This window comes from Canis lupus, chromosome 7 (assembly GCF_003254725.2).
Source record: "Canis lupus dingo isolate Sandy chromosome 7, ASM325472v2, whole genome shotgun sequence".
Taxonomy (NCBI): domain Eukaryota; kingdom Metazoa; phylum Chordata; class Mammalia; order Carnivora; family Canidae; genus Canis; species Canis lupus.
The window spans coordinates 44113295-44128425 of record NC_064249.1 but is presented as its reverse complement, the minus strand read 5'-3'; the positions used below and the strand labels follow the sequence as shown (position 1 = coordinate 44128425).

The window sequence follows — 15131 nt, the reverse complement described above, 5'->3', positions numbered from 1 at the left end:
CCCAAAATGGATCAACCTGAATGTAAAAACTAAAACTATACATATAAATCCTTATTGAAAACAGGCATACGGGGATCCCTGGGTGGCTCAGCAGTTTAGCACCTGCCTTCAGCCCAAGGCGTGATCCTGGAGTCCTGGGATCGAGTCCCACATCAAGCTCCCTGCATGGAGCCTGCTTCTCCCTCTGCCTATGTCTCTGCCTCTCTGTCTTTCATGAATAAAGTCTTTTTTTAAAAAAAGAAAGAGGGATCCCTGGGTGGCGCAGCGGTTTGGCGCCTGCCTTTGGCCCAGGGCGCGATCCTGGAGACCCGGGATCGAATCCCACGTCGGGCTCCCGGTGCATGGAGCCTGCTTCTCCCTCTGCCTGTGTGTCTGCCTCTCTCTCTCTCTCTGTGACTATCATAAATAAATAAAAATTAAAAAAAATAAAAATAAAAATAAAAAACGAAAGAAAACAGGCATAAATCTTTATGACACTGGATTAGGCAATGATTTCTTATCAAAACCAAAAGAAAAGAAAAGACGATAAATTAAACTTTGTCAAAATTTAAAAACCTTTGTGCTTCTAAGTACATTATGAAGAAAGTAAAAAGACAGTCCATAAAAAGGAGTAAAATATTTGCAAACCACGTATCTTATAAAGAACTTGAAAGGAGTAAAATATTTGCAAACCATGTATCTTATAAAGAACTTGAACTTACAACAAAAAAAAAAAATTTAAAAATGGGCTAAAGGTTTGAATAGACATTTTTCTAAAGAAAATATACAAATGGGGGCACCTGGGTGACACAGCTGGTTAAGCGTTTGACTCTTTAAAAAATTTATTTATTTATTTATTTATTCATTCATTCATTCATTCATTCATTCACGAGAGACACAGAGACAAAGGCAGAAATGTAGCCAGAGGGAGAAGCAAGCTACCTGCATGGAGCCCAATGTGGAACTCAATCCCAGGACCTCAGGATCATACCCTGAAACAAAGGCAGACAGACGCTCAACCACTGAGCCACTCAGGCATCCCTAAGCATTTGAGTCTTAATTTCAGCTCAGATCATGATCTCGTGGGTCATAAGACCCGCATCTAGCTCCACAATCAGCAGAGTCAGCTTGAGACTCTCCCTCTCCATATGCCTGTCTCCCCTCCATGCCCTCTCTCTCACAGAAAAGAAAGAAAAGAAAGAAAGATAGACAGACTAATAAACACATGCAAAGATGCTCAGTATCATTGGTCACTAGGGCAATGCAAATCAAACCACAATAAGATACCACTTCACATCCAAGCAGGTAAGGATGTGGAGAAATTAGAACTCTTATAACTGCTGGTAGGAATGTAAAATGAGGGGATCCCTGGGTGGCTCAGTGGTTTAGCGCCTGCCTTTGGCCCAGGGCGCAATCCTGGAGTCCCGGGATCGAGTCCCGCGTCAGGCTCCCGGCATGGAGCCTGCTTCTTTCTCCTCCTGTGTCTCTGCCTCTCTCTCTCTATGTCTATCATGAATAAATAAATAAATCTTAAAAAAAAAAAAAAAGTAATGTAAAATGATGTAGCAGTTTGGGGAAAGTTTGGCAGTTCCTCAAACACTTACTTACCACAGGTACCCAGCAATGCTACTCCTAGGTAACTACCAAAAATAACTGAAAACGTGTCCACATAAAACTTATATACAAATGAATGTTCATACTTGTCAAAAAGTGGAAACCACCCAAATATACATAAACTCATGAATGAACAAAATGTGGTATACTCCATACAACAGAATATTATTCAACCATTAAAAGGAATGAAGCACTGACACACGCCAGAACTTGAGCCTTGAAAAGGTTATGTTAAACGAAAGCAGACAGACACAAAAGGCCACGTGTATGATTCTATTTCCACAGAACACCTAAAACAGACAAATCCATAGAGACAGAAGGTAGATTACTGGAAGTTGAGGGCTAGATGAAAAGGAAGACAGAGAGTGACTGCTTAATGGGCATGGAATTTCTTTTGGGGGTGATAAAATGTTCCGGAATTAGATAGTGGTGATGTTTGCACAACTTTGTGAATAGACCAAAACCACTTTAAAAGGCTGAAGTTTATGGTATGTGAATTATATCTCAATTTAAAAATTTAAAAATAAACTAGCTAAGATCCAATCCAGAAAAACAAAGGCAAAATGCTGAGAAAAGAAACATCTGAAGAATGTTATATTTAGAAAAGTGTCGGCTTTATCAGAAAAGATATTCATGGAGGGAGGGCACAGACCTAAGGACCAAACAAATGCAAAAGTATCTACTATAGCCAAGAATATCTTGGTTTACAATTTAAAATTATCTATTTAAAAAAAATAAAATAATCTACTTAGGGGCACCTGGGTGGCTTAGGCAGTTAAGCATCTGCCTTCCACTCAAATCATGATCCCAGTGTCCTGGGATCTCTCCACATCAAGCTCCTGGCTCAGCAGGTAACCTGCTTCTCCCTCTCCCCTCTCCTCTTGTGCACACGCACCAGTGCGCACTCTCTCTAATAAATAAAATATTTTTAAAAAAATTATCTATTTAAATTAAACACTGAGTTTTGTTTTTTTTTTTAAAGATTTTATTTATTTATTCATGAGAGACACAGAGAGAGAGAGAGGCAGAGACACAGGCAGAGGGAGAAGCAGGCACCATGCAGGGAGCCTGATGTGGGACTCGATCCCGGGACTCCAGAAGCACGTCCTGGGCCAAAGGCAGAAGCTAAACCGCTGAGCCAGCCAGGGATCCCCAACACTGACTTTTGAATGTGCTTTCATAGGCATGAACTCAAGTGAAGCCATCTTGGAAATTTTAGTTGCATACCACTCATGGCTTTGAATCACACGGTAGATTCAGTTGCATCTATCATATCTATTAATCTATTTTCTTGCCCAATAGTTGGGAGGGATGAGGGATGAGGGATTCTAACCTCAAATCCCCCATTAACTTTCTATTCTCCGTCTATATCCTCACAGCACCTGAAGCCACCACAATGGCAAGTCCTGCTAGGTGTAAAGAACCCAACACTCAAGCCCTCTAGACAGAAAAATCTTCTGTATTACTCAAGACTCTTAGCCTCAAAGATCTTCTGCATCTTGTTATCTATTAGGAAAAGATATCTTTAGATATCTTTAAAGATATCTTTAGAAGTATCTATTAGGAAAGTTATGATTACTCACTCTTTCACCAGCCCAAATACACACCAAGACTGCACACATTTACTCGTTTTTCTGACAGCCATAAACTCAATGCACAAAAGGAAGGATGAGGAATACAGGACAGAAAGCCAAGGAAGGAAGGAAAAAAGAAAGTTACTGCAAGAGATTCCCCCCCTCCATCTCCACACTTGAGTGATGTGAAATAAGGAGAGTGGATTAACCAGAATAAATAAATAAAAAGTAAAAAATAAAAAGTACAGAATAGTAGCAGGAACCTTTGTAAGGACTACCAAAAGACTGCACGAGCAACCCACAGTATACAATCAAAGAAGCATCTCATTTTTTATTTCAGCTCAGGGAAGTCAGCTTGAGATTCTCTCCCCCTCTTAGCCTCCACTGGCCCTCCTGCCCCCCTCCCTCATCGCTCTCTCTAAAATAAAAAAAATAAAAAAGAATTTGTTTTTCAAAAACCATTCTGGTTGAAGAAGAGATGAGGGACTTCAGAACCCCGACTATTCTGCTTCTGCTCTATCCCTGTGCTTAGCTCTGCTAGAGACTATTTTGTAGAGAGAAAGGGGGGTAGCAGTGACAGAAGTCCAGACCACCAGATCTTATGAGCTTATCCCAGGTTAATTCACAACTAGCTAATTTGCAAACTAGTTAGCTCTGAAACTTCTACCAACATAAATGCTATAAACAAGCAACCAGTGAATTGAATAATTTCTTCTCTAGCACCTTGAAAGCTTCGAATACTTGATGTGTACATATAATCATCCTTGACTACTCAGCCCACAGTTTCTATTTACAGAAAACTTGCTCCTTCCTTTCCCCCAATCCATCAAAATCGTCTCGTGAATCAGATTTATGTGACAGGACACTAACCTTCTGGCCATAGTTGATTAGAACAGAAGTGGACCCTCATCTAAGCTCAGCAAGTCAGATCCTCTCTCTTGGAAGAGCTAGAAGAAATGCGTGCTGGTATTCTATTAAAAAGAAAGCAGCAGTGTGTAAGGCTGCCACATTCTGCTATGACCGGACAAGACCTCTAGCATTGGCTTACATAGCAGTCTCAAAAACTAAAATCATCTGGCAGCCTCTTAAGGTTCCACAGGAGTTGCCTCATCAAATAACCTCCACCTCCACCCTAAGCTTACAAAGCAAAGGCACAAGAGTCACCAAAACACAGTGAGGACAGGAGATGGCATCACCAGCCCCAGAAAGGACCTGCTCTGGTTATACATGCCCCTAGTAAGTAGCACTAAACGATAATGGATAAAGATAATGGAAATCCTCTCAGCAGCAATAGTATGGGCAGCCAAATATGTGACTTCCAAGTCAGCTATTTCCTCTACTGCCAAGTTAGCCAACAAACTAATGCTGGCCAGTTTTCCCTGGTCCTTTAATTTACCGGACTCTCTGACCCCCACAGAATATATTCTGAAGCAGAGACCAACCATTTAGAATGCCCTACATGTTTCTTCCTCTTTTCTAATTAGATTTTCAGTCAGCTGTCCTGTTTCCCCTCCAGTATTATATGTCACATAAGAAGGACACTGGCTGTCATTCTATTTAGTTCATAGATTGCAGGCTGATGGCTAGCAACACCACGTGGACCTGAAGGAAATTGCACAGAGCAGGAGAGCCCAGATTCTGAAGAGCGTGGACTCTAAAGCTTGACATCTGAGGTTAAAAATCCCAGGTCTTCCAGCTCAAGCTATGTTGGGCTACTCAACTGGTCTCAGTTTCTTCTGACAATTTCTTCTAATAATTCTATTACAATTATTGCAAGAATTAAACAGGTATGTAAAGTGCTTAGACCAGAGCCAGGCAGGTAATAACCAGAGATATTATAATGGATATTTATTATCATCATCGTCATCACCACCACCACTGAAATGGGTACAGGACATGGAGACAGTTCATCTTTAAATGTAGAAGATGCTGCTGAGCAACTAAAGCAAAGACTGGTGTGGATAACTCTTCCACCATCTATCTGCACACCCTTCTTGTCCTCTGAAAATTCTCCCCAGACTCTGCCAGGCACCTTAAGTGAGGTGCCATCTTCCATCAAGTGTGGGAAGAAGCAAAGACAGCTGAAAAAGATGATGAAGCTGATCTACAAAACAAATTGTAGATGGCAAGGTGGGGGAGAGGGAAGAAAATGGAGAGGGAGAAAAGGAGGAAAGGAGGTGGGGGGGGATAAAAGTGGGGAGCAAGAAGGGGGAAAGGACAGGTAAACCCGAAGAGAAAAAAAGCATCTTTGGCTTCCATCCTGGCTCCACTCGAACTTCAGCACTGACTGCTCTTTCTGCCCTATACTTGCAAATAAATCCTCCCCTTTTTATTAAGCTTTGACAAACAACATTTATAAAAGTCTAATGCAAGTCTTGGAAAAACTTTCATCAACAAAAAAAAATCCTAGAAGACGATCACTTGTATATATATGTTACTGCGCAAAAATTAGGACACTGCATGTAAAAAAATTTTTTGACCTTCCAACTTGTCTCCTTAACCAATCCTCAACCTAATGCATTCATTTACACAGCTGAGGCTCAGACCTGGTTGTTTCAAAAGCTCCACAGGTGTTAAAACTCCTACACTTACCAACATGAATACCCTTTGGCCGCTACTATGGTTCTCCGTATAAACTAATGTAGAGGCACTATAAACTAATATAAAGAAAATGCATTCATGTACTTTTTACTAGGAATTAAGTAATTCGTTTTGAAACGACAGAAGGGAAAATGGCAGGTATTATGCAAACTATAACACGCCCTCCCTTTAGATCGTTACACCAATAGGTTCTTTTGCTGATGTCCATCGTACCAGCCAGGTAAGCAGACAACATCCTTCCGACTCCATCCCTCGCGGAGGGGGGGGGGAGGGACCACAAACATACAAAACTGAATCTTTGACCGGATTCCTCCTCCTCCTTATTCCCAAAAAGTAACCCTTACATCGTAGTCTATTATGCAAAAGGACTGCAGTTAATTTCAAGTTCGCATTCAGCTCTACTTCGGCTTTTTTTTTTTTTTTTAAATCACGGTTTCCGTCCTGAAGTATTCCATTTCTGTCGCCAGTAATTCAGCGATCCATAAATAATAAATAATAATAATAATAATAATAATAATAACGAATCAATCCCGTCCGTTTATCACAGTTCAGTTTCAGCTGAGGACTCTGAAGGTTACCAGCCCCGGGGAAGGGCGGCGGGATATCTTTTCCTCTGTACCCCCCAGCACACCCGTTTTCAAACCCCGACTACAAAGATACCAACAATAAAGTTGTGACCTTGTCCTAAGGCCAGGAAGCAAAAGGTTCCCCCCCGCGCGAGCCGAGTTCACAAGCCAAGCTCACGGCCCCTCGGCCTCTGCGAGCGTCTTACCAGGGCAGTAAGAAAACACCAAGTGTGAGGTCGAGCCGAACCGCGGTCTCACGGAACGGCAGCACCAGCCCCGAGAGCAGAGGCGGAGGACTCCTGAACGCCCCTCGGCGTCGCCGAAAACAGTCTCCCGGCAAGTGAGTACCACGCGGACTTCGGAGCGGCCCCCAAGGCGGACGGGCGGACCCCGCGTCCCGCCGCAGCCCGGACACCAGGCCGTCGGGCGCCCGCGAGACCCTCCCGGCGGCGGCGGCGGCGGCGGCGCCCCCGCGCCCCCCGCCCCGCGCGCCCCGCGCGCCCCGCGCCAGGTGTGCCCCCCGCCCCCGCCCCCCGGGCCCGGCCCACCCGCCGCTCCGGGCCCGGCCCGCCGCCGCCCCCGCGCGGCCCAGCCGCCCTCCGCCGCCCGGCTCCCCTCCCCCGCCCGCCGGGCGCCCCGCTCGCACTCCGCCAGCCGGTCCCCGCGAAACAAGAAGCTGGCGGCCGAGCGACGCTGCGGCTCCCCCGCCTCGCCTCGCCTCGCCTCGCCTCCCCTCCCCTCCCCCGCGGCCTCCACTCTCCACTCCCGCGCCCCCGCTTACCCTCAACTCCTCGAAATCCGCCATTTTACACCACCCGCGGGCGCCGCCGCCGCTGCCGCCACAGCACCCCCTCCCGCTGCCGCCAACGACGCCGCCGCCACCACGGCCGCCGCCGCCGCCTCCAGCACCATCCTGCACTGGGCGCCGCTAAAGACGCCGCGGCCGCCGCCGCCGCCGCTGCCGCCGCCGCCGCCGCCGCCGCCGGGCCTGTCACGTGACCGGCGCGGGAGCTCCGCCCCCGGCGCGCGCGGCCCCGCCCCCCGCGCCCACCCGGCCCACCGCCTTCCGCCCACGTCTTCCGCCCGGGCCCGCGGCCCGCTCCCGCCGCCCGCCGGCCCCCCGCACGCCTTCCGGCGCCGCGCCCGCGGCCGTGCCCTCCTCCGCTCCGCCCCTGGGACGAGGACCCCGGCCGGGGAGCGGCGGAGGCGGGGGAGACGTGGCCGGGGCTCCCGGCAGCGACGTTTCGGGAAAATCCTAGCGGTGCCCTTGTAGCCGACGGGAAGCAGCCGCCAGGAAAACCGCCCCCCAAAGCGGCGGCGGACCAGCCTCAGCGTGGCGCTGCCCAAGCCGCCCTTGCGATCTCAGGTGCGCGCCGGCCGAGCCCTCGCCGCGTGGGTTCTGCCCTCCGAGTACTAACCTGGCTGATGCCTTGGCTTTGAAGGGCGCCTGAATGTCACGGGCTGCAGGCGCGAGAGGGTGGAGCGGCGGGACCTGGGGAAAGGTGAAATAAGAGAGCGAAAGAAGAGTACTCCCAAAGATCCCCGGTTTTTTAAAAAGTCGAGGGGTCGGGGAAATCAGATAGCCGGGCGAGATGAAATGCCAAGGGCAAAATAGATGGAAGCGAAGCGCGGTGGCACCGGCGACGTGCTGATAAGGATGAGAGAAGATGCTGAGTCAAGCTGCTCGGAAAATTCACTGGACCAAGCCCGGGGTTCAGATTTCCCTGAAGAGGTGGGTGAAACCCACCCACGGGGAGAACTTTAAAACCCTTGATACCATCTGCAGAGCCCTGTGTACTCTGGTGCCTGCCTACTGCCTCTTCCCATTCCCCGTTTGTTTAATGAGTAAAAGAATGAATGAACAGCAACTAGAGTGATTTCTGACGCTGGCTCTCTACCATTAACTTCGTGGTCTTCGCCTGGCTGCTTCTTGATTTTAGTGTTTATCCTCCTTTGGCCTTGGTTTACACCTCACTGGAGTTTAACATTGTTCAACAGCCATTAAGTGAAGGTCACCGTGAACTAGGTGCTTTGAAGGAAGAGAAAGGTGAATAGAATACAAGCCTTCCGCCGAGAAGTTTACAACGCATACAAGGGACCAACATGAACACGAAATTAAGAGAAGGCATGGCCTCACCGAGAGTTGTTTGTAGTATTCGCTGTCGGGTTGGTAGGTTTGACTGCACGGCTCTCAGCGCTGTCCCAGACAGGCCTAGCCCGAGAATAACTAACGTCTTCCTTGCCACAGTGATTACATCAGAGCTGAACTGTAAATCCAACTACCGCAGGGCATTTCCAGGCTTTGCCAATTAGATCAAGTGTGGGCCAATTTATTCAGTGATTAGAGGTGAGGAGACTTTCTAGCTTGTGGAGGTCTACAACCATTTTGCTACAATGAGGGGCCAGCCTGAGCACCAATCCATCTCATGGGCAAGAAGCACCCAAAAAAATCAGAATTAACTTTGACAACCCCCCTCCCCCACCCCTGCCTCTTACTAGTTTTTTTTTTTTTTTTTTTTTTTTTTAAAGATTTTATTTATTTATTCATGATAGTCACACAGAGAGAGACAGAGAGGCAGAGACACAGGCAGAGGGAGAAGCAGGCTCCATGCACCGGGAGCCCGACGTGGGACTCGATCCCGGGTCTCCAGGATCGTGCCCCGGGCCAAAGGCAGGCGCCAAACCGCTGCGCCACCCAGGGATCCCTCTTACTAGTTTTCTTAAGCTAGTGCCTTTCTGTTACTGTTTCAGATTGCTTTATTTTTTTTTTTTAAGATTTTATTTATTCATGAGAGACAGGCAGGCAGAGACACAGGCAGAGGGAAAAGCAGGCTCCATGCAGGGAGCCTGATGTGGGACTCAATCCTGGGTCTCCAGGATCATGCTCTAGGACCGAAGGCAGGCACTAAACCACTGAGCCACCCAGGGATCCCCGTGTTTCAGATAGTTTTAGATAGTGTTTTCTGTTAGTAGCATCTGAAATAGAATGCTACTTGTCTCCCTAGACCAGATTACTAATTTGGCATCTTTTCTAAACTATACTAATACTCATTCAGTATTTGTTTTAAGGAAAGCCTGAGTGGTAAAGACTAGATGGGTGGCCTGTCTCTTTACTGTCACAAACAGTTCAGCTCTGGTCTAAATTTGTATATCCTACTCACAAGAAAGATATCTCTGCACTTACTTGAATCTAACTTCCTTGTAATGTGACATGCAATGTTCCTGGAGCAGAACTGGGGAGGAGGAAGGTGTGAAAATCTCACCACCACGTTAGGCCACATACCAAAGTACCACTTCCAGTCACACACAGAACTATTCCCCTTGAGGAATTCCGTTAAATACAACTTTCTCCTCATTACATTTTCCTTTTTTTTTTTTTAAGATTTTATTTTTAAGTAATCTCTGCACCCAGTGTGGGGCTCGAGTTTACAACGCCAAGATCAAGAGTCACACATTCCACAGACAGACAGCCAGGCATCCCTCCTCATTACATTTTCAGTGATAAAATGTGTCAACACTTTTTATGGGTTGAGGTTCTAGACAATTACCCAACTGGTCCACCCCCTTAACCTAGCTCCAATTAAAAAACATCAGTATTGGGACGCCTGTGTCGCTCAGTGGTTGAGCGTGTCTGCCTTCAGCTCAGGGCATGATCCTGGAGTCCCAGGATGACTTCCGCATCAGGCTACTTGCACAGAGCCCGCTTCTCCCTCTGCCTGTGTCTTTGCCTCTCTCTCTCTCATGAATAAATAAATAAAATCTTTAAGAACAAATCAGTATTGTAATTAAAGTGTCCTAAGATTATACTACATGAAGTCAAAAGTCTCAGGAGTAGTTTTTCCACCTATTAGCTGTGTGACTTTAGCAAAGTCACAACCTCATTTTCTAATCTATAAAATGAACAATTATTCCTAAACTCAGAATGTTGAAGGATTAAATGAGATAAAGTATGTAACTTCACTTTATGAACTTAAAAATTGATAGATGAGGGATCCCTGGGTGGCACAGCGGTTTAGCGCCTGCCTTTGGCCCAGGGCGCGATCCTGGAGGCCCCGGGATCGAATCCCACATCGGGCTCCCGGTGCATGGAGCCTGCTTCTCCCTCTGCCTGTGTCTCTGCCTCTCTCTCTCTCTCTCTCTGTGTGACTATCGTAAATAAATAAAAAATTAAAAAAAATTGATAGATGATAAATTTTTTGTATCTAAAGAGCTGATAAACATATCCAAAAAAATATTAAGAGATGATCATATATCCATATGCTATATCCTAGTATCTTTAGAAAAGACTCAATGTAGTTAGACCATGCATGAAATTTTGAATTCAGTTCTAAGCACCTCTTATTAATCCTTTTTCTTCCCATCTCTGAACCCGTCAATCTTCCCTGATCTCAACATCTCTCTTCCACTAATTTCTTCTCTCCATATAATCATTTTCAAGCCTCCTATAATTCCAAGTCACATTTCTTCCTTTGCCAAGCATACATCTATTTTAATCATATTTCTTCACTCCTTTACAGTTTTCTGATAGTGTTTGACCTTAATCTTTACTGAAACTAATATCAAGGAAACCGAACAATGAATTTATCTTTTAATTTTATATACACAACTTTTTATTCTGAAATTTTTAAACACCAAGAAAAGTTGAAAGCATAATACGATGAACACCTGTATATTCCAACGAGATTCAACAATTATAGATATTTGAACAATAATTTTTATTAAGGTATAATTTATATACAATGAACTCATGTCTTAAACTCTTCAGTTAGTTTTGAAAAATGCGTATTAAGTTACAGAACACTACCATTACCCCAAAATGTTCCAAGTTCTTTCTTGCCCCATCCCAGTCAAGGTTCCCAAAAGAAGCAATCAATGATCTGATGTCTAATACTATATATAGAGAGAACTAAAAAATGAAAGAACATTCGCTACTTATTTTTAAGTGCTATAATATCTTTGACGCCAAAACCAAAAAAAAAAAAAAAAAGTTTTCCCATCTAACTTATAAATACATCTTACTCTAGTAATACAAGGATGGTTTCACACAGCATATATATTAAACAACTTGGTAATTTGATCCAACTCACCACCTGAAAACAACCTAAAAATCTGGGTTTAGGGATACCTGGGTGGCGCAGCAGTTTGGCGCCTGCCTTTGGCCCAGGGCACAATCCTGGAGTCCCGGGATCGAGTCCCACGTCGGTCTCCCGGCATGGGGCCTGCTTCTCCCTCCTCCTGTGTCTCTGCCTCTTTCTCTCTTTCTCTGTGTCTATCATGAATAAATAAATAAAATCTTTAAAAAAAAAATCTGGGTTTAGGGGCAGCCCGGGGGCTCAGCGGTTTAGTGCCACCTTCAGCCCAGGGCCCAATCCTGAAGACCTGGGATCGCGTCCTGCGTCGGGCTCCCTGAGTGAAGCCTGCTTCTCCCTCTGCCTGTGTCTCTGCCTCCCGCTCTCTCTGTGGGTCACTCATGAATAAATAAATTCTTTTTTAAAAAATCTGGGTTTAGAAAAACAGAACCAAATGCCTAATATAAGGAATTATCCAACTAAAATCTTAGGAAGAAGTAATCCAGACAGTTAAACCAAACATTTGTCCTGAAGGCATTTGACAATCCAAAGTAAAATCTATAATATGAGCTCTGACTTTTGCAGGATTGTTGAGCAAGAGAGAAATAAATCTAAATCTAGTGCCACAGAAGATGGAAAGTCTAATAAATACCCTTCATCTTTAATAAAAGATTCCAGAGGGTAAAGATGTAAATCAGCACTTCGAAAGGTTGCAATTAGGTTTAACAGTAATCAGAAAATCTCAAGCTTTGTATACTAAATAAACAGGTCCTGTAGAGGCACTCTGCAGACACTGGGCAGAAACAATTAAGTCCTCTCCAAATGATATCATGATCCCAAACCTCAAATCACCCTGCACAGATAATTTTCCAAATAAAAGGACCAGCACACAGTAAAAAATCAGAATAAGACTGAAATCAGGGATCCCTGGGTGGCGCAGCGGTTTGGCGCCTGCCTTTGGCCCAGGGCGCGATCCTGGAGACCCGGGATCGAATCCCACGTCGGGCTCCCGGTGCATGGAGCCTGCTTCTCCCTCTGCCTATGTCTCTGCCTCTCTCTCTCTCTCTCTCTCTCTCTGTGTGACTATCATAAATAAATAAAAATTAAAAAAAATTAAAAATAAAAACAAACTGTTGAAAATGGTTTAAAAAAAAAAAAAAGACTGAAATCAAAGCACACTTACACTAAAAAATAAAAAGTTTGATAAGAAGAATCTAACAGAAACTCTATTCCAGAATTGAGAGGTTTAAGATCTCAATGCAGGGATGCCTAGGTGGCTCAGTGGTTGAGAGTCTGCCTTTGGCTCAGGGCATGATCCTGGAGTCCCAGGATCAAGTCCCACATTGGGCTCCTTGCATGAAGCCTGTTTCTCCTATCTCTGCCTTTCTGTGTCTCTCATGAATAAATAAAATCTTTAAAGTAAAGAAAGAACTCAGTGCATAAGTTTAATAGTATACACACTTTAAGAGAAAATAACCAGAATGTATATCAAAAGGCTATTTATTTTTTTAAAGATTTATTTCTTTATAAGAGAGAGTGAGTTGGTGGGGAGCAGAGGGAGACAGTCCTCAAGCAGACCCCACACACATACACCAAGCATGGAGCCTGACATGGGGCTGCATCCCCACGACCCATGAAATCACAACCTGAGCTGAAACCAAGAGTCAGACACTCAACCAACTGAGCTACACAGGCACCCTAGAAGACTATTCAGAATGAAGCACAGAGAAAACAAAACAAAAAAATGGAAAATGCATAAGAAAATAATGGAGGCCTAGAAGATGATGTTGAAAAGGTCTAACAAATGTTTAATTGGAGTCCTCAAAGAACAAGAAAGCCAGAATGAGACAGAAGAATTATGTGAAGAGATAAAAATCTGAGATGTTCTAAACTGATGAAAAAAAACTCAGTGAAAGGGTAACAAAACCCTTTGCCATCCTGCCTGAGAACTTGACCTTCAGGTAATTTTCTAGCTTTGTTCACTGGGAGGGTAACAGAGGGTTACAATTTTTTAAAAAATGACCTGTGACTAGTAAATTGCCTCTGATTCAGGAGGAACTATAAATGAACTAACTATAAATACATGATGAGGAGGCCATACTTGGGTCTTTCCTGAGGGAGTTCAATTCACCAGTAAAATATAGCAGTTTTAAGTTTGTATGCAACTGATGGCATGACCTTCATGTGTTATACAGAACTACAATGAAAAATAGAATTAATCTGTAAGTATAGTGAAGCATTTTACTATATCTATCTTCATAATTGATAAAAAAGACAAAGAAAAAAATCATTAAAGTTATAGATTTTTGTTATGACATAATTAGCAAACTTGACCAAGTGAATTATAATGTGCAGAAAATGCATTATTTCAAGCACATATGGAATATTTACAAAAATTAAACATATTCTGACAATAGAGCAAGTCTCAACAATTTTTAAAATTGTGGTAAAATGCACATAAAATTTTCCATCTTAGCCCTTACACATCTTAGCCCTGTACACTTGTACAGCTCACTGCCATTAAGAATACTGATACTGGGTAGCCCTGATGGCGCAGCGGTTTAGCACTGCCTGCAGCCTGGGGTGTAATCCTGGAGACCCGGGATGGGGTCCCACGTTGGGCTTCCTGTATGGAGCCTGCTTCTCCCTCTGCCTGTGTCTCTGCCTCTCTCTCTCTGTGTGTCTCTATGAATAAATAAACAAAATTAAAAAAAAAAAAGAATACTGATACTATGGGCACCTGGGTGGTTAAGTGGTTGAGCATCTGCCTTTAGTTGAGGGAGTGATCCTGATTCGGGGATCGAGTCCCTGCAAGGAGCCTATTTAGGCCACATACCAAAGTAGTATCTCCAGCCACACACAGAACTATTCCCCCTGAGGAGCCTGTTTCTCCCTCTGCCTGTGTCTCTGCCTTTCTCTCTGCATCTCTCGTGAATAAATAAATAAAATCTTAAAAAAAAAAAAAAGATTAGTCATACTTGGGGTGTCTGGGTGGCTCAGTCAGTCAAGGCATCTAACTGGCTGAGGTCATGATCTCAGGGTCTTGGGATCTGGCTGAGCGGGAAATCATTTTGTCCCTTTCCCTCTCCCTCTACCCCTCCCTTTGTGTATGCCCTCTCTGTCTCCCTGTCTATCTCAAATAAATAAATGGAATCTTAAAAAAAAAAAAAAAAAGAGCATAGTCATATTGGGGGCACCTGGGTGGCTCAGTCAGTTAAGCGGCTGACTCTTGATCTCAGCTCAGGTCTTGACCCCAGGGTCATGAGTTCAAGGTCCACATTGGCCTCCACTGTGGGTATGGAGCCTACTTAAAACAAACAAAAAAAAGTTAGAGTAGTCACACTGTTGCACAACCATGTCACCATCCATCTCCAGAACTCTTTTTATCTTCCCAAACTGAAACTGTACTCATTTAAAAATAACTCCCTATTCTGCTCTGCCTCTAGCCCCTGGCAACCACCATCCCGCTTTTCCTATGACTACTCTCAGTATCTTACATAAGTGGAATTATACAGCATTTCTGTTTGTGACTGGCTTATTTCCCTTAAAATAGTGTCTTCAGAGTTATATCCCTGTTATAGCATACATCAGAATTTTCTTCCTTTTTAAGGCTGAATAATATTCCTCTGTATGTATATACAATATTTTGTTTATCTATTTATCTGTCAATAAACATTTAGGTTTATCTCAGTCAGTTTGGGCTACCGAAACAAAATATCACACACTGG

At 44.5% G+C, this 15131-nt stretch overlaps 2 protein-coding genes across 12 annotated transcripts in view; one reads left to right on the top strand and one right to left on the bottom strand.

Moving 5' to 3' along the window:
* The window catches only part of PIAS2 (protein inhibitor of activated STAT 2), a 147572-nt gene that overhangs the window by 122157 nt on the left and 10284 nt on the right, over positions 1-15131 (bottom strand). For 7 of the 11 annotated variants that reach the window (XR_007412054.1, XM_049112659.1, XM_025428965.3 and 4 more), the window contains exon 1: positions 7116-7272. The exons of 1 other annotated variant lie outside the window; for it this stretch is intronic. Coding sequence is in view for 6 of the 10 variants with exons in the window: in XM_049112659.1 (XP_048968616.1) it covers positions 7116-7139 (24 nt within the window). In the remaining 4 variants the exon portion in view is untranslated. Of the gene's footprint in view, positions 1-6540; positions 6680-7115; positions 7273-15131 lie in introns of those variants that run through there. 3 more of the 11 variants (XM_049112658.1, XM_025428959.3, XM_025428957.3) reach the window with 2 other exon arrangements.
* KATNAL2 (katanin catalytic subunit A1 like 2) overlaps positions 6606-15131 on the top strand; it is a 115728-nt gene continuing 107202 nt past the window's right edge. Inside the window, exon 1 of the mRNA XM_035719174.2 lies at positions 6606-6674. The gene's annotated coding sequence lies outside the window, so the exon portion shown is untranslated. The remainder of the gene's footprint in view (positions 6675-15131) is intronic.